General features: G+C 45.0%; 3 protein-coding genes across 5 annotated transcripts; 1 reads left to right on the top strand and 2 right to left on the bottom strand.

Moving 5' to 3' along the window:
• Positions 1 to 764: 764 nt before the first annotated feature.
• SELENOH (selenoprotein H) lies at positions 765 to 2477 on the bottom strand. 2 transcript variants are annotated; one of them, XR_009504503.1, is made up of 5 exons: positions 2169 to 2477; positions 1936 to 2081; positions 1702 to 1832; positions 1211 to 1248; positions 765 to 949 (listed from the first exon to the last, which is right to left on the bottom strand). XR_009504503.1 is itself a non-coding variant. In XM_059929715.1 (4 exons), exons 1-3 carry the CDS (start codon positions 2288 to 2290, stop codon positions 1732 to 1734), a joined length of 369 nt encoding a protein of 122 aa, XP_059785698.1. In that variant the 5' UTR covers positions 2291 to 2474; the 3' UTR covers positions 765 to 949; positions 1702 to 1731. The 2 variants fall into 2 exon arrangements, 1 of the variants encoding a protein (XP_059785698.1); XM_059929715.1 differs by lacking the exon at positions 1211 to 1248 and having other exon boundaries at positions 2169 to 2474.
• A 372-nt stretch (positions 2478 to 2849) lies between these two features.
• On the bottom strand, positions 2850 to 10763 carry TMX2 (thioredoxin related transmembrane protein 2). 2 transcript variants are annotated; one of them, XM_059931633.1, is made up of 8 exons: positions 10506 to 10763; positions 5997 to 6057; positions 5638 to 5751; positions 5294 to 5370; positions 4954 to 5060; positions 4710 to 4775; positions 4499 to 4628; positions 2850 to 3732 (listed from the first exon to the last, which is right to left on the bottom strand). In XM_059931633.1, the coding sequence occupies exons 1-8, from the start codon at positions 10692 to 10694 to the stop codon at positions 3586 to 3588; spliced, it is 891 nt and encodes a 296-aa protein (XP_059787616.1). In that variant the 5' UTR covers positions 10695 to 10763; the 3' UTR covers positions 2850 to 3585. The 2 variants fall into 2 exon arrangements, with proteins under 2 accessions (XP_059787616.1, XP_059787617.1); XM_059931634.1 differs by lacking the exon at positions 5638 to 5751.
• A 262-nt stretch (positions 10764 to 11025) lies between these two features.
• MED19 (mediator complex subunit 19) lies at positions 11026 to 18026 on the top strand. The gene is made up of 5 exons (XM_059931631.1): positions 11026 to 11361; positions 15487 to 15743; positions 15891 to 15987; positions 16297 to 16391; positions 16492 to 18026. The coding sequence occupies exons 1-5, from the start codon at positions 11094 to 11096 to the stop codon at positions 16558 to 16560; spliced, it is 786 nt and encodes a 261-aa protein (XP_059787614.1). The 5' UTR covers positions 11026 to 11093; the 3' UTR covers positions 16561 to 18026.
• The last annotated feature ends 95 nt before the right edge of the window (positions 18027 to 18121 follow it).

Raw genomic sequence — 18121 nt, 5'->3', positions numbered from 1 at the left:
GAGTGGGGAGGGCAGGTTAGAGGGAGTGGGCGGGTGGGAAATGTTGGCTAACAGAAGGTACACGGGCGGGCTAGCACATGCCCTGTCCTCTTAGCACAAGAGGCAGATATACCCCCAGCTCTCCTTCCCTCCCCAGGCTTTTGGAGGCAGGCAAAAATAGTTCCATGAGTAGAAAATTATGAACTTGAACCACCTTACCTCTTTATAATCTGTTTTGCAGTTAGTGACAAGTGAAACAATAAACTGTGTGTCACAACTCTAGTGGGTCATCGGTAACAGCCAAAGCCAGGTCTCCCAGGTCAAGAGGCATCTAATAACTGATTGAGGAAGAGCTGAGAAAGACCAGCCTCTGTGGTGGGGGTTCTGTGGGAGAGAAAATGTTCCAGGAGGAGGTGTGAAGCAATGCTGGGCTGGAACACTAAGTGGGTGGGAGTGACAGGGTATTGTCTAGTACCTGATGTGCGTGGCTTAGTCACTGCCAGTATGGTTAGTCTAGCCAGAACCTCCACAGGGGCCAGGAAGATGTACTTCCATCATCACTTCGGAGAATTGAGTTGAAAAAGATACAGTTGCTTTTTTAAAAAGAAATTATTTTGTTTTTCCCCATAGTTTTTACAAGTATTTCACATGCTCTAACAGGGACCATAGGAGTTCCAGGTTAATTGGTGACCTTAGGCTATGAAAAACACAAGGGGGACCAATCCCATAAGGCTGGTTTAGGGCATCCCTTACCTTAAGGTTAAGTTTTACTTCATCACTCATAGTTTATATCAAACCCAAATACTTTAATTTTTATTAAACCAATCCAAGAACTTTTCAGTGCCTTACTAGAGGATTGCCTCACAACTGAACCACCGTTTCTGGAGGAGAAGAAACCACAGCTTCAGGCACATGACTGAAGTTTGGCCATGTCCCGTCATAAATGCTCCAACATCACCAGGGACAGAGGCTGTGAAAATGAGAGTGGGAAAAAAGTTAGAGAAGGGCTCCAGGCAATCATATAGCCAGCCCTCCTCCCTTGAACCCACAAACCCAGGAGAGCTCAAGGACTGCATCCTCCCCCCACATCTCACTCAACGTATCAAGTGCCTGACAACATGCCAAAGCACTCTATGAAGCACTAGGGATAAAGACAAGGTCAAATCCTGTGACCAGGAGTGAGTACTACAATGCAGGGTTATTACACGGGGTGGTAACAGAAACAACATACCAGTAACAAAAAACACAGGAGGACAGGAGTAGGCATACCTGAAGTTACACAAAGATTTGATCAGGAAAGGGGAGAATCATAACTTACCAATAAATAAGGGAACCGGTGGGATTTACAGGAAAATGAGTTTTTTTAAACAAATATATAAAACTGGTCTACACCCCAAGGGCAACAATTAACTGCATCCTCTAAGGACACAATTTGCATTTTTATAATCATTTACATTACCATCGGTATTCCACGACTTAGCTCAAAGACAATGAAATGAAACATGGAGTTAGCAAAGGGCACACTGGATAGAAATCATTTTTTGCGGACTTCAGTTTTTCCCACCAGTAAGGGGAAGAGGTATTCCCTCTAGAGGAAATCCTGAGAGCAGAAGAGTTATGAAAATGTAGGTCCTGTGTGAAATAAGGGGTTTAACAGTAAGGGCTGCTTCGCCAAAAGCCACACCAAGATCAGTCCACTCTCCCCCATTTCCCATTTCAAACCTCAGCGTGAGGACTTCTGCCCAAACCTCCCTACGAAAGGTACTTCTTCAGCTCGTTCACCACCTCTTGAGGCTCAGGGAACTTGAGTTTGCGTGGGGGCCCCTTCTTAATCCCAGTCCAGAGCTCCGCACCTGGGAAAAGTCCACGAAATCATCAGGTGGCGGCGGTTTGAGACCCGCGCTTCCTCGCCTCGGATCCATGCCCCCCAACGCCCCGCCCCGGGCCCTCACTCACTGCTGCCGTCGGGTCGCAGCAGTGTCACCTCGAAGCTGCCCCTCCGGGGCTTGGTAGGGTTCACCTTCACTGGAAGCTCCGGGGCCTCCAGGCGCAGCGCCTGGCTCAGGGCCGCGGCGTTGCGCCCGTAGACGCGTCAGCTCATGCTAAGGAGAGATGGGGAAGGTCAAAGACTGGGACCCTTGGTCTGCGGCGCCCTTGCCCGCCCCCCATTACTCCCCAGACCCCCTCACCAATGCTCGATAACGACGCTCGCCTCCTCCACTCCCTTCTGGCTGCTAGCCGGCTTCTCCCGCTTCTCGGCCGCTGCGGCCAGCGCCGTCTCGGCCTTCCGCTTCCTCCCGCGGGAAGCCATGGCGCCTGGAGCCCGGCTGGGAACCCAGCCGACCTGGGGCGGGAATAGGGTGGAGATTCGGCCACCGAGGAGGCCAGCCAAGCTCCGAGATCCAAACCGCAACCCACTCAGCTCTCCAAACAAAACCCCTCTTAAACTGCAGAAAGCGTGGCGCTGGGCGCACACGTGGCCTGGGGGCGGGGCCTTCGGGCAGAGCCACTCTGCACGCAGAGACGGGGGAGGTAGGCTCCAGACCGAACCACCAGTGCTTGGGGGGGCGGGCAGCTCTGACAACGAGCCCGGCTTCACACAGGCTTTTCTGTAAACGCGAGACCAGCTAAATGGTGTGCATCACGATCCCTACCCAAAACCGCCTTCCGGGGACCCGCGGACCAATCCCAAACCAAGACAAATTAACTCTAGGGTTAGGGAATCTAAACCTTCTCCAGCTCTCCGCAATCGTGGGGACCGGTGTACAGCATTTCGTGAAACTGATCAGTATGCCCTTTGCAATTAAGATGGACAATTCCTCTGCAGTTGCCTCGCTTTTCTAATACGTGAATAACACACAAAGGCGCAATCAGAAGTAAATCCCAGTCTCTTTATTATGGAAAACCATCAACTGGGTGTGGGGAGGATGTAGGAGGGTAAGTGAGACCCTGCCCAGGGGCTTTCTCCTCCAGGGCCCACCACACAAAGGCAGTCTCAAACTTCTATTCCCCTTCCTCCGAATTTCCATAAAATAGGGAGCTTATTCAATACTATCTTCAATGAGAAAACTCTGTGGTTAAAGATTTCTCCTTGGGACCAGTGACAGGCTTATACTTTTTAAATATAGGCCACAGACCAAGCCAAAACGGCTTAAAGCAGCAAGCGTCTTGAGGGAAAAATCTTAGCACTAACTCTGCATCTTGGCCTGTTATGTTAGGGTTTAATCGAATCTAAGCAGGCTGTGTAGATCCATTATGAGGAATAATGAAACCAGAGTGTGATGGAGATGTGTGGGCAGCACACAGCAGTCGACACACTGGCCGAAGGTTGGAAGGAAAGCATTTCCCCCTCCGCCATATAAGATCTTTCCCTCCTTCCAGTGAAATAGCAGACCACAGCAGTAGAGGCCTTCCTGGAGGATACCTGTCATTTCCCTGGATGCCTCTTAAAAATCAGAAGCAATCTCCTGCCCCTCCTAGGCAGAGCCACACAGGGAAAACATAAAAAAACGGCCAAGGCCTCAGGCAACGCTTGTGGCTACAGAAAGGGTAGGGCCTCAGAGGTGCCTAGGATTGACAGGAGAGGAAGTACTGAAGGCAGGGATCCTATTTGTCCTTCTTGCTCTCCTCATCTGGCACTGCAGTGGGCACTGGGGCCACAGGGTGCTCCTCGGGGATATTATCTCCAGCCTTTGATAGCTTCTTGGCCCGTTGATATAGCTCATTCAAGTTGAATTCTCGGATCACATTCTCCTGCGCAAAAGAGGTGCACACATCAGGGTTCAGGTTGGAAGGGGGTGTTATGTCTGGGAAGTTAAGTACACTTGACTCTTAAACAAAGGTGTGGGGTTAGGGGCGCCAACCCTTCTTGCAGTCAAATATCCACCTATAACTTATAGTCAGCCTTCCGTATCCACAGTTCCTCTGAATCCGTGGTTCCACACGTGCGGCGGATTCAACCAACCTCATGGATCGTGTAGTGCTGTAGTTACTATTGAAAAATGCCCACATAAGCGGACCGACACAGTTCTAACCCATTTGTTCAAGGGTCAATTGTATTTAGACACAGTCTAGGAAAGGAAGAAGCAAAGGACAGGAATCTACTCTAACCCAGCTGTCCTTTTTTGGGTACCTGGAAAAGTCAACTAATATTTACGTATTATGTGCTGGTCGCTGTGCCACGAATTATGGTTACATTATTTAATGTAACCTGCAAAACAAAACCTGTGAGCCAAGTGCTACCGTCTCCAATGTACTGCCAAGGAAAAAAGACTATAGGTACAAGAGCCATTGAGACTAAATCTTAACTAATAATTATTGCCCAGTACTAGCATGTCTGGCACATGGTAGAAACAGTATAAATCTGCTAAGTGAATTCATGAATGAGGTCTAATAACTAGTCCACACTCTCAAAGCTTATGGGCAAGTAGCAGAACTAGGAAATTAAACCCAGGTTGGGCTCTAAAACCTACCTACTGTTCCACACCCTCCTCCAAAACTTGCCCACTCTTTCATATACCTCAGAGAAAGTCCAAGAGACAGCTCGTCCTTTTTTGTCGATCTGTGGCCGCCGCATGACCTCCTTTCCACCTTGGAATAGGATCAGGGTAGGGAGCTGCTTGGTGAGGGGTGACATGCTCACTTTGTACCTACAGGGCCCAGAAGGTGCTCTGTAAATGCATCTGTGTATATATCACTCTGAATGATCCCCTGCCCAGGCCCTTACATACCGTGTACTAACATCAGTGTAGCGTCCAACGTCCACCTTCCCAAAATTTAGCCCTGTACAGTTGTACCTGAGAAGAATATATTATTTAACATGGTGAAAGAAGATAGAATGAATCAATGAAGTAGAAGTACAGATATTTGGGGGTGGGGGTGGGAGTGCCTTTGGTTGCAATATGCAAAAATCAAGGCCAAAAACAATGAGAGGGAAGGTATAATTTCTGTCATCCCTCCCGTTGTCCTACTCACTTGAGGGAGAGATCAGCGTAGATAGGAGCAAATGACTGGCAGTCATTAGACCAATTGGCAAAGAACTCCACGATCCAAGTGACCCTCTTGTCCTGCTCCAGCTCTTCCTGTCACACACAGAACAAACAGTGAACCGGCTTACACAGGCTCCTGGAAAGATTCAGACCTTAGCACCTAATTCCTCATCCTGGCTTCCCTACACCTCTCCTCTAGATCCCACAGTGAACGAGTGCCCTTGACTTGCATTCTGAAGCACTGCTGTTCCTCCTAGTGAGGGGAGAGCACAACTACAAAATCACCCACAAGGGACCCAAGAAACAGAGGGAGAAAGAGTACTCACATCAATGGTTTTATCATTGAAGTACTTGATGTACTCAGGGCCCATATACAATGGGGGTTTGCATGTCATCAGGAACACTAAACACAGAAAAAAGTTGTCACAGGAAACATATAAGGCCTTGGGCAGGGGATTTACTCTCAAAGCAACTCAAAGATTTCAAGCACCAAAGAGTGCATTTTGTGGACATACATAGACACATTCCCTTCCTCTTAAAATCTCTGTAGATTCTCATCATCTGAGGCTCACACATAATTAATTAGGTATAAGATATGGCAGAAGGGTATGGAGAACCTGGTTTGGGGATGGAATTTGGTTCCCACAACCAAGTCTTGCAGTCTCCTTACCTATGCAGAGTGTGAGATAAAGCAGGCCCATGCGAATATCCAGGCGGAAGAAAAGAATTGCATTGGCCACTTTACTAAACATGAAGATGTTGCCTATATGTTGCTCCACGGTGACTGAAACACAGAGATGTCACAGGTCAGGCTGGGCTGCATGCTCCTATGACCTATTATTTGCCCCTCTTCCTGGAGTACTTTGAAATGGGAGAGGGGGAAGAGGATAAAAGTCCAAGATCAAATTCAGCCTTGGCACGGAATGAGGGACAAGTTCACCAAATAACGCCCCTCTCATAACATGGATGAAAGCACCTCAGAGGTCACTAGTCCTAATCTTGAGAGACAGAGAAGCAGGCTACACTTACTGGATCTGCGGTTCTTCATCATTACAATGGCACTAAGGAACATCAGGATCTCTACTTCTCTCTGGAACAGAATCAGAGTGACAGGAATGCCATGAACAGAAATGATTTGGGTGAGCAAGAGAGCCAAGTATGTAATAAAAACCAACAGAGATCCAAACTGGGAATGGTAACAATAGAGAAATAACTGGAGTCAGCGAAGGTGTAGTGGGGAAAACACCAGTCAGAAGGTCTAGATTCCAGCTCTATCCCTGCCACAAACTGGCTGGTGCCCTTCAGCAAAGCACTTAACCTCTGAGCTTTGGTTTCTTTGACTGAATATTTCAAAATGGTGTTGTGAGGATTAAATGAGTATGAAAGAGTTATATGAAGTATATAGTATAAAACTGTAGATATTACAATCAACTCAGTGTGACCCTGGTAAAATAAAACTTTTCCAGGTAAACTTTCTCAGTAATATTCCATTAATACAACATATGGTTATTCCATTTGTTTGTTTTCATGTAAGTTAAATCATTCCTCTCCAACTAATATTCATAGTGATAATCCATGCACCTTTAATATAATTTGAGAGCTGAAGGCGGCCTTTCAAAGCTCTCAAAGATCCTTTTCAGTACCCTTGGCTTACTGTTCTTTCTCACCTTCTAGAATGTAAGCTCCGTGTGAATGAGTGAGACAGACACTAAACATGACATAATTTCAAAGAGTAAAGACTGCAATGAAGAATAACAAGGACTTTGTGAGAGAAAGTATAGGGGGAGGGTCTGAGGCTTTCCATACCTTTCTGTTTATAATACAGGGATCCAAATCTTTACTTCAGACAGAACCAATTAACTGCGATTTACAGCTAGCAATCAGGGACTTAGGTTTTTTAGCCTCAATCTCCAACAAAAAGCAACTGACTGGATTTAGAAATGGACATGTGAAGTGGGGGGTAGGGAATGTGACAGACCTTACTAAATATTACATCCGAGTAGAAATTAGGAAGAGTTTTCAAGAATGAAGCTGGATTAGAATTGGCACTTATAAATATGGAAAGATGAATTTAAAAAGGGAAGTATGGCCAATCAGGAGACCACAGATAGGACTAAAAGGAATGCACTCTAAAGACAGAGAATGGGTCTGTGGTAAAGCCTGGCCATGTATACTCCAAACCTTATTTCCTTTTTCTCCTGGGCATACTGCAGGTAGACTCTCTCCTTGCATCTAGGGAGAACTGTGTGACTAGTACTTCTAAATGGAATGTGAATGGAAGTGATGTGCCACTTCTGTGCCCAGGTGGTTAAGAAAGGGTATGTATGCCCTTGCAGTCCACCTTTCTTTCTTCATCTGCTGGCTTGATGATGCTGGGATGATCTTAAGGCCATCAGTTGAAGACAGCATGAGACAGGGTTCCAGAATAACTATATAAACCTGAGCCCCCTTGGTTGTTCACTTGTTTATTCATTGTTTTCAAACTTTTTATTAAGGACATTTTCAAACATACACAAAAGCAGAGAGGATACTGAGGGTAGCAAAATATGCTACCCCAAAATATGCCACTTTGGCATAAGGATTATTTTGAGTCTAAAGGCAATTCAGAAGTAGAATAAAGAAAGGCTCAGTGCCCTCTACCTATTTGTCAAAAGGTAGGACATAAATTCTCAAAGGTGTCCCTCCAACCTCTACCAAGAACAAAACTAATCAGGGGAGATAACTTTAGACCCTATCAGCCTGGAGGCAGCACCAGGGGAATCTACATAACAAACTAGCCTTTATCTACCATTAGTTTACCTTTCCACAGTTTTCTGCTCTTGCAAGCCTAAAACTCCTTCCTTCATCCCGTCATTTCTCCACAAACTTATGGTTCTTTGTTGAAGATGCCATATAAGCTGGAAGCCACCTCCTTGAGTTACTGATTTTTCCCTGGGTATCTCCCGTGTATACAAGTTATACATGCTAATAAACTTCTGTTTGTATTTTAATTGTCTTTAATCTGTCTTTTATTAGAGGGGTCTCAGGCAAGACCTCAGAAGGGTAAAGGGAAAATTCTTTTCTGATCCCTACAATACCTTAATAAACCCCTATTACTCAGCTTCAATAGTAATATTTTGCCAATATGGTTCAATTTCATCTATGCTACCCATTTCTTTTGCTGGAGAAACTTAAAGCAAATTCCAACTATATCATTTCACCTGTAAATACTTCAGTATGTACTGCTTACAGATAAGAACTTTTTTTTTTTTAATTTTTATTCATTTATTTATTTATTTTTGGCTGCATTGGGTCTTCGCTGCCGCACACGCGCTTCCTCTAGTTGCAGCAAGTGGGGGCCACTCTTCGTTGCGGTGCGTGGGCTTCTCATTGCGGTGGCTTCTCTTGTTGTGGAGCACAGGCTCTAGGCGCGCGGGCTTCAGTAGTTGTGGCATGCGGGCTTCAGCAGTTGTGGCGTGTGGGCTCAGTAGTTGTGGTGCACGGGCTTAGCTGCTCCGTGGCATGTGGGATCTTCCCGGACCAGGGATTGAACCCGTGTCCCCTGCATTGGCTCGTGGATTCTTAACCACTGCGCCACCAGGTGAGTCCCAAGAACTTCTTTTTTAAAACAAACCAAAATACCATTATCATACCTAACAAAATTAACAATAATTACTTATTGTTATCTAATACCTGGCCCTTATTCAAATTCAAAGAACAAAGTATTAGATTTTGTACAACTTTGTACAGTTGTTTGTTCAAGTCAGGAACAAGCAAGCAAGAACCGCAAATTGCATTTGGCCAATGTGTTTCTTTGGTCTTTAATTTCTAAAGGATACCTGCTCTTCCTTTTTACCCCAGGCTATTTATCTGTTGAAGACCTTGAGTCATTTGCACTGTCAACCTTCTGACTTTCTTGGATTTGGCTGCTTGCATACTCATGGTATGTGTTCTGACGATGATGATCCTCTATTTCCCATATTTCTTGTAAAATGGTAATGAAATCTAGAGATGTGAATACAATGAAATCCAAATCTTTTGCCAAAAATACATCATAGGAGGTACTAGGTACTCCCTACTGAATCACTTCAGAGGACATAGCAACCTTTCATCTGATGGCTTTAGATGATCATTGCCTAGATTTATTATTTCATTAGAGAATGCTACATGACTTTTAAATGCTATCACTCCTTCTGTAAGCTCAAATTTTTCTATATCAATTATTTGGTTACTCTGACAGTATGTAAAGGAAAAGCAAAATACTTGATTCTTTCTTTTTATTTAATAAAATAGAAATAAACTTTTATTCTGTTAAGCCACTGAAATTTTGAAGTTTACCTGTTATTGCTAACATTATTTACCTTATATTCTAACTTCCAAATCACCAGGGTAAATCAGCAAAACACAGATTTTCCAGGAAAACAAACACTGGCTATAAACCCTACATAGTTTAAAAACAAAAAACATAACAGAGTAATATGAAAATATAAAACCTCACAGTATTTTGCACGTAATTAAGACAAGAGTATACAGAGAAATTAATTGTATAAAAGGTCTCTCCTTTTATTAAAATCTTTATTACTATCCACTTATATGTTTGAATCTCATTTTGGTTAAAGTGGTATAGATAAAAATAGGATCTTTTGAAGTAGCAGGCTACATTTGAGCTAACTAATAACAATGGGAAAGGACAGAGGAAGTATGAAAAAGTAAACAAGGGATGGAGAATAAAAGTAAGGAAGTGGGTTCTGTTAAAGGTCAAGACTCATTTTGGGGCCTTGAAAAAAGGACAAAAACTCAGGTGATCCTCCTTTCTCAGAACACAGATGCGGCTATACAGCAGAGGTCAGAGAGGTTCAACTTATTTTTCTGAGTGGTCCCTCCACTCCAGCTCAGGGAATACTGCAAGAGGCTTGAGATAGATTTCTTTGCAATGTATTTTTTACAATTCCATTTCAATAGCCCTAACAATTTTATTCATTTTTACATCCCCAGGATGCAGCACAATGCCTAGCGTTAACAGTCCTCACTCAGTAATTGTTAACTGAATTAAGCAATGGCTGACAGAGCGTGCTGGTACCATGGCCGAAGAGTGGTTTCAAGTCCTAGTCACTCACTAGTTGTGTGACCTTGGACAAGTCGCCTAACCACACCTAGATCAACTTCTTCATCAATAAAACCAGAATACTACTTGCCTTGTTTAACTCACTGGTTCCTCAAAAGGCTTTACATAATGAGCAGCACTGGAAAACAATGTACTTGCCTAGTTTGGGTAGGTCTGTTGCCGAGTATGAATTTTGAGATGGAAAGGAGCTTGGACTCAAAAGGCAGAAGACTTAGGCTGTTGTGCAGGCTAACCGGATGTTTTCCCATCCCAAACAAGAGGCTTAGGCTCGATGACGATCCACGCCCTACACTCCTAATAGTCTGTTAAGTCCGCTAGAGGCTCGGAACCTCAGATGTTCTCAAAAAGGTAAACCTCGGGGCTCCCGGATGCAATCACAGGGGCAGGGGCAGGGACAGTCAAGGTCGCGGGGTCCTAAGGCGGGGGTCGCTCACCCAGTCAAAGTCACACGGGTTACCGTCTTCGCGTTGCGTAGGGAGACTGTGGCAGACAGGGGGCAGCTTCCTCACGAGTAGAAAGGCAGCAGAGAGCAGGGCTGACAGAAGGTAGTAAGGTCGGGCCAGCCATCGTGAAAGTCGCGGCACTGAATACACTAGAGCAATTAAAGGTGCCAGGACCGCCATCTTTCCAGCCCTAAGGGCGCCGACCGATCTTCGGCGTCCGTAGGTCTGGTCCCGCCTCTCCCACCATTGAGGCTGCCATTGGGCCCAGTGTCGGATGCACCGCCTCTGGACCCGGAATTAGATCTCTGATTGGCCTCTACGGCAGGTAAAAACAGAGAGGGATTTGATACTTTATTGGCTAACCTAGCTGTCGCTTCTTCTACGTGTCATATTATTGAATATACGACTGTGGCGAACGGAGGTATCGGAGAAGAATTTAATAAAGGTAGGTAATACTTCCGGAACGTTCTCAGAAGGCGCCGGAAGTAGTTACCGGAAGAGGGTAGGCAGGGCCCGAGGCACTCCAATGGTAAGAGGCTCCTGAAGGAAGGGGGCGGTAGCCCGGGAAAAGATTGACCAATGAAAATCATTAACGCCAGACACCGGGACAGCGCCGGGGCAGAGGGGACGATGGAGAATTTCACGGCGCTGTTTGGGGCTCAGGCTGACCCACCGCCGCCCCCAACCGCCCTCGGCTTCGGAGCTGGAAAACCTCCACCCCCACCGCCTCCTCCTCCGGGTGGAGGGCCTGGCCCGGCCGCGCCCCCAACCGCGGCCTCGGCCTCTTCCGGCGCTGACAAGTCAGCGGCAGGTTGTGGCCCCTTCTACCTAATGCGGGAACTGCCAGGTGAGTACGAGGCCTGGCCAAAGCCAGCCAGTCAGATCATAGCGAGGAGGGGATGGGCGTGGCTCTCAGCCGGCTGGCGGAGGTTAGGGGTAAAGTAGGTAACGTGTGCGGGGATTCCAGAGCTGTATATCGGAGAGGACTCTGAGACTCTGAGGATTCACAAGCAAAGGGATTGCATGAATTCTTGGGATGGATTGGGAATGAGAAGAGTAGATATCCGTGACCACCTTTCACGCTCTATCGTGCCCCTGTCCCTGACAAGTGGTTTATGGCTCCCTAAAAATTATCCAGAGTTTGAGTTTGCAGCTTGAGAGTTCTGATTTAATATCCTTGCGAACTTAGTTTCAAATCTGCCTCAAACTTCCTGTTGGTTTGGAGCGTGTTGCCTTCCTTCCTTCTCTGGGCCTCGGCGTTTCCTCATCTGTTGGAAGTGATTAGAATTTTTTTTTAATAAATTTATTTATTTAATTTATTTATTTTACTTATTTATTTTTGGCTGCGTTGGGTCTTCGTTGCTGCGCGCGGGCTTTCTCTAGTTGCCGCGAGCGAGGGCTACTCTTAATTGAGGTGCGCGGGCTTCTCATTGCGGTGGTTTCTCTTGTTGCGGAGCACGGGCTCTAGGCGCGCGGGCTTCAGTAGTTGTGGCACGCGGGCTCAGTAGTTGTAGCTCGCGGGCTTTAGAGCTCAGGCTCAGTAGTTGTGGCGCACGGGCTTAGTTGCTCCGCGGCATGTGGGATCTTCCCGGACCAGGGCTCGAACCCGTGTCCCCTGCATTGGCAGGCGGATTCTTAACCACTGCGCCACCAGGGAGGTCCTCAAGAGTCATTCTGGACATGTTTTAAGTCTCCAGGATGCCTTTCAGTTCATCCCAAGTCCTACTGCTACATCAAGAGCTGAGGGAAATAATAATATTGTTACAGACTTTAAGGTTCACAGTGCAGTTATTTATATTATAGTATTGAATACTTAAATAGTCCCTTGAGATAGGCATTGTTATCTGCATTTTATAGTTGAAAAAACTGAAGCAAGGACTTACCTGCTGGTCCAGTGGTTAAGAATCCGCCTTCCAATGCAGGGGATGCAGGTTCAATCCCTGGTCGGGAAACTAAGATCCCGCATGCTGCAGGGCAACTAAGCCCATGCGCCGCAATTCCTGAGGCCCGCGCACCACAACGAAGATCCCGCCTGCCGCAACTAAGACCCGACACAGCCAAATAAATAAATAAATAAATATTTTATAAATCTTAAAAAAAAAAAACACTGAAGCATAGCGAGGTTGACTTGATTTTAGTTAATTAGTGGTTGATATCTACCAGCAGTTTCTATAACCTTAACCTGTTCTGATTGTACCTATATACATCAATCACTTGATAGATATTGACTATCCGTTCTGGGCAAACACTGGGTGCGTAAAAAGGGAACATGTGATGAAAAGGGGAGAGAGATCAGTAAGCCTGGTCCTTGCTTTTTTTTTTGGCTGCGTTGGGTCTTCGTTTCTGTGCGAGGGCTTTCTCCAGTTGCCGCAAGCGGGGGCCACTCTTCATCGCGGTGCGCGGGCCTCTCACTATCGCGGCCTCTCTTGTTGTGGAGCACAGGCTCCAGACGCGCAGGCTCAGTAATTGTGGCTCAAGGGCCCAGTTGCTCCGCGGCATGTGGGATCCTCCCAGACCAGGGCTCGAACCCGTGTCCCCTGCATTGGCAGGCAGATTCTCAACCACTGCACCACCAGGGAAGCCCCCTGGTCCTTGCTTTTAAGCAGCTAATTTTACTTAAGAATGAAAAGTATGTCGTTTAAAGATAAAGTAGTGATTGTTATTTCTTGTCAGGATCAATGTCATTATTTTCTGGTCATGCCTCACATACAACTACTAAGAACTGCGTAATGGTTTTCAAAATGTGTTTCTTGTCGTTCAACATGACAGCAAGAATAAGTTGTCACTTTAGCTGGACTTTGAAGAATTCATACTGGTGAGGAAAATTAGGAAGAATTTTCCTATAATTAGGTCAGTTTTTCTAAAAGGAAACAATATGAGGGGTATTTTTTTCAGGAGATGATGGATACCTGTTTGGATGGATCAGAAATTTTACATAGGGGAGTAGCAGTTGGTCAGGCCCTGAAGCTAAGTTACAGTAAGATGTGTTTAACCGTGAGTGACAGTCAAAGGAATTTGAGCTTTTTCCTGAGGGAATAGGAAACCATTGAGATTTTTGAACTGAGTACTGCTTCTAAAGATATCTGGAGAATGTGGGTGCCATGTACTCGAATAAAGGAACCATGAGTGAGGTGGGGAAGATTTGGAGTTAAAAAAAATTAAATCTGCAGTGAATTAACTAAGACAATGTTGGAAATGGAAGATTAGTTTTCAGGAGAGGAAACTGAAGAAGAGAGATTTATAAGTCATCTTCATAGAACTGATGGGCAAAACAAAGTTGGATGGACTCTTAAGTTAAAGAATTTACAAAAAAGCACAGAGTGCCTTTTCACCTGAGCCTTGAGAATAATCATCTGGAAGGAGAGCTGACAGAGAGGAAAAAAATCAGGATACTCTTAATGGCAGGAAGCAGTGCTGAGTTATGAGAAGTACCGGGGCACTGAGTCTCCTGCCATTACCGTGGACCACTCTTCTGAGATATTTGGCTTGAGAAGACAAAGGAAAAGAATAACGTAAGGCCTGAAGGTGGGGAGGAAAAATACATTGTTCATTTAATGTGTGCTGAGCACCAGTGGTACATGAATGAACAAGGCATTTTCTCTGCCCTCAGTGGGCTCATAGCTCAGAACCTGAGTTTTATCAAGTGAATGATTATAAACAAGTCACTTTTGTCATTTGTACCCTGAGTGTTCATCATAACTATACATGAAATTGTAGGCTAGATATCTCTGCCCTCGCCACTGGACCCTAGTTAAATTACTCATAAGTTTGTATTCTTTCAAAAAAGCCAGCCGTGAAATGTTTATACTAATAATGCCTTCCATTTATATAATACTTTATACTTTTCAATATGTTTTCATTTGAACCTTAAAAAAAATTGTGTAATTAAGGTAGCTTTTACCCCATTCCATAGATAAGCGGAAACTGAGGCATAGAGGACGGCTAGGATTAGAAGTCTAGTTGCCCAGCTTCTAATCAAACATTTCTTTCTTCTAGGCAAAGCTATCATATTTGGTATTATTAGGAAGACTAAAGATGGTGGTAACAAAAGTTATGCAGCAGTAGCTAGAAAAATCTCCCGTTTTTCTCTGTAAAGGTGATTAGTGTTTCTTGCTATTTAAAAAAAAAAAAAAAAAAAGGAAGCAAGACACTCAAGCCACTGGGTCATATTTGACCCTAAGTTTGGCTGTAGCTGAGCTGTGAGGTTATATTATTCTGGTCATGGCCAAAAGTATAATTTCTCATTAGTACATTTATGAAACACAGAGCAGTGCACAGTGCTTACTTAGCACAGAGTATAAGCATCATGTAAGTTATTACTCTGGTTAGTCCGAGTGTATCCTTTATTGGGTTAAAGCAGTTTCCACTGCTGCCTTATTTGGATTTTTGCCTATTTTTTCTCCTTCTCATTCCAACCTACCATTCTATAGTATTATATTTTTAGTGTTTATTGTATGTTATTTACTTTTGCTATTTCTTTTTAAATAAAGTTATTTATTTATTTATTTATTTTTGGCTGCGTTGGGTCTTCGTTGCTGCATGTGGGCTTTTCTCTACTTGTGGTGAGCGGGGCTACTCTTCGTTGCGGTGCGCGGGCTTCTCATTGCAGTGGCTTGTCGCGGAGCACAAGCTCTAGGTGCGTGGGCTTCAGTAGTTGTGGCATGCAGGCTCAGTAGTTGTGGCGCACGGGCTTAGTTGCTCCACAGCATGTGGGATCTTCCTGGACCAGGGATCGAACCCGTGTCCCCCCCCTGCTCATTGGCAGGCGGATTCTTAACCACTGCGCCACCAGGGAAGCCCTACTTTTGCTATTTCTTACTTTAAAAATAACTTTTTTTTATTATTATTTTTTTTTTTTGGTAATTCTCACTTAAAAGATTCATTTACTTTCCCTTCTGGGTCAATGACTTAAAAAAAATTCTCTCCTCTTGGGACTAATTTTTCTTATTATTATTCTCCCTGTATCTTCTAGGCAGCACAGAGCTGACAGGCAGCACTAATCTGATCACACACTACAACCTGGAACATGCCTATAATAAATTCTGTGGGAAGAAAGTGAAGGAGAAGCTAAGTAACTTCCTGCCTGACCTGCCAGGGATGATTGATCTGCCTGGTTCCCATGACAACAGCAGCCTCCGCTCCCTCATTGAGAAGCCCCCTATTCTTGGTGGCTCTTTTAATCCTATCACAGGGACCATGCTGGCTGGCTTCCGCCTCCACACAGGCCCGGTGAGTCCCCTCATGGGGAGGCCTGAAAGGCACGGAGGTGGTTTTTCTGTCTACCTCTGTTCCTTCATAACTTACTGAGCAGAACAGATGATGGGAGCAGGGGATTTCCTCCCTCTACTCACCTGGACCTTCCTTTGGTTCCTTCAGTTGCCAGAGCAGTGTCGTCTGATGCACATTCAGCCTCCCAAGAAGAAGAATAAGCAGAAGCACAAACAGAGCCGTACCCAGGATCCGGTCCCCCCAGGTAAGAAGTGGTTCTCTTCAAAGCCAGAAAATCGGACATTCTGAATCTGTTTTGACCTTCCTCAGTTAAAAACCCAGTCAAATTCCTTATGAGCCCTGGACTCCCAGATTCTCCTTAAAGAAGAAACTGACATAATGTGGGTCTCCTGGGCAAGTAGGAACTTGAAACAGGAGCTTAAGCTCCAAATCCTTTCTGGTCATTTGAAGAAAAGCAGTTGCCCTCGACTAGGGGTTTTCCTCTAGTCTTCAGACTTACGGCAGTGGAGAATTTTGAGCTCGACAGGTAATAGGCTCCTCATCTCTCCTACAGAAACACCATCTGATTCAGATCACAAGAAGAAGAAAAAGAAAAAAGAAGAGGATCCTGAACGGAAACGGAAGAAGAAAGAGAAGAAGAAAAAGAAGGTATGGGAGCGGCCGGTGTCTGCAGCCCGGTGAGTTTTCCCGTCTCACTCGTCCTGGGTGGAGTCTGGCTCTCTTACTCTTGCTCGCTTTTCTTCCCCAGAACCGACACAGCCCCGACCACCCAGGCGTGGGCAGCTCTCAGGCCAGCAGCAGCAGCAGCCTCCGCTAGCAGGACCAGGGGACTCTGCCAGGAGGACCTTTCTGCTGTATGGAACCCGCTGACAAAAGCTGCCTTCCAGGCTCTTGGTCACTGCCTTGGGAGCATCCCCTGCAGCTGGGACAGAAGCCAGCTCCTGCTGTGCTCAGTTAAGATGAACCCATTGGAAGAGAGAAGGGCTATGCTTTTGTAAGCCTCAGCCCAGTTTGCTTTCTCATGGACATCTCTTCCTCTCCCAGGAAGCTTTCATCTCTTTTGTGCCATTTGTCTGATTTAGGACTTTATCTGATTTTTTAGGATTTTTAATTTTCTTAAAATTGCATTTATCAAACTGGCTGAAGTTTGGCTGCCTGTTAAGAGGTAAGTGCCTTTCTAGGAGAGTCAGGGTTTAAGCCAAGGCATGCTAAGATCTGAGGGGATTTGGGTCTTGTATTACATTATCTCATCAGCAGGCAGGGAAACAACCAAAATGAGATAGGGGAACATGGTCCAAAGGCGAGGCAGAGCTTGCTAATACCTTTCCACAGCAGGCACATAACACTTTGCCTGTAATGCTGAGAACCAGTAACCTGGATGATCTTCAGGCTCTGTCTCAAGGAGCGGATTCACTTAGGTCTCAGCTGTGTTCTGGGTCAATTTTGTGTTGAAACAGAGTAGCCAACGGAAAAAGCACCCACAGTCACCAACATAATTCAGCAAGGTTGCTTCTTGGTCAAGCCTATCATTTTTTGAAATAAACCTCTGGCAAGCAAAGGTAAATGCTTCTCTTTATAATAAGAACTTTTGACCTGCCTCATTCCTTAAGACAATGAAATTATTTGGCCGATGTGAAAACATTTCTAAGCTTCTAAGACAGCAAAAAAAAAAGATAGCCTAAACTAGCAAAATGTAAAATAAATCCCTTCAGTCTTTGCAGCAGGCCAGATAACCAGAAACATCCGTAAGAAAACAAGCTAATGTAATCTGACTTTAAGCTCAGTTTGACACAGAACAGTTAAAATCTGTTGCAGTGAGCCAAGATTGTTCACCTAGATCAGCAGGTGGAAAACCACTCATTCAGCTCATTTTAACTAGGATTTCAGAGCAAGAGTTTATATACTTAAGTTATGGACAGTGAAAATAAAGGGTTCTGGCCAGTTTTCTGAGATTTAGTATCTGAGGGTGCCTTCTTAAAATTAGGGCACAGCCTTTTGCCTTTGACAAACAGAAGAGACATATGAGATGTCAGACTGCCACCCATATATCCCTCTAGTCTGTCTGCCTTTAACAGGCCTTCATACTGTGATCATCCACCGGCTCACCTTTGACTACATCCAAAATGAGCTTTATTTTCCAGAGACAAAATTCTGTATTAAGGAACAACTGTGGCAAAAGTCAAGAGCTCTCTAAGCTTTGAAATGACAAGTTTTGGTGGTTACAAAAGACCTTTTTCTGAAACATTTAAATCACTGAAATAAAAACAGGACCTCTTGTTTTAAGTGGTTATTTTCACTATAGTCCTGCTTAAAGATGGACCAGGACCAGAGACGCTTATGAGGTTTTCCTTGTAACTGACTTCCCTTCAGAGATCATT

Source organism: Balaenoptera ricei, chromosome 8, assembly GCF_028023285.1.
Source record: "Balaenoptera ricei isolate mBalRic1 chromosome 8, mBalRic1.hap2, whole genome shotgun sequence".
Taxonomy (NCBI): Eukaryota; Metazoa; Chordata; class Mammalia; order Artiodactyla; family Balaenopteridae; genus Balaenoptera; species Balaenoptera ricei.
Note: the sequence above shows the minus strand (reverse complement) of the source record. Positions and strands in the feature narration are given on the sequence as shown.

What these genes read in the sequence shown, in the direction of transcription:
- TMX2 (XM_059931633.1), bottom strand. Translation starts at nt 10,694, where the DNA reads ATGGCGGTCCTGGCACCTTTAATTGCTCTAGTGTATTCAGTGCCGCGA. An exon ending in TTATCTCACACTCTGCATAG is followed by an intron (nt 5,371 to 5,637) that starts GTAAGGAGACTG and finishes TTCTGTGTTTAG; the next exon opens with TGTTCCTGATGACATGCAAA. An exon ending in TACGCTGATCTCTCCCTCAA is followed by an intron (nt 4,776 to 4,953) that starts GTGAGTAGGACA and finishes TATTCTTCTCAG; the next exon opens with GTACAACTGTACAGGGCTAA.
- MED19 (XM_059931631.1), top strand. Translation starts at nt 11,094, where the DNA reads ATGAAAATCATTAACGCCAGACACCGGGACAGCGCCGGGGCAGAGGGG. An exon ending in CCTAATGCGGGAACTGCCAG is followed by an intron (nt 11,362 to 15,486) that starts GTGAGTACGAGG and finishes TGTATCTTCTAG; the next exon opens with GCAGCACAGAGCTGACAGGC. An exon ending in CCAGGATCCGGTCCCCCCAG is followed by an intron (nt 15,988 to 16,296) that starts GTAAGAAGTGGT and finishes TCTCTCCTACAG; the next exon opens with AAACACCATCTGATTCAGAT.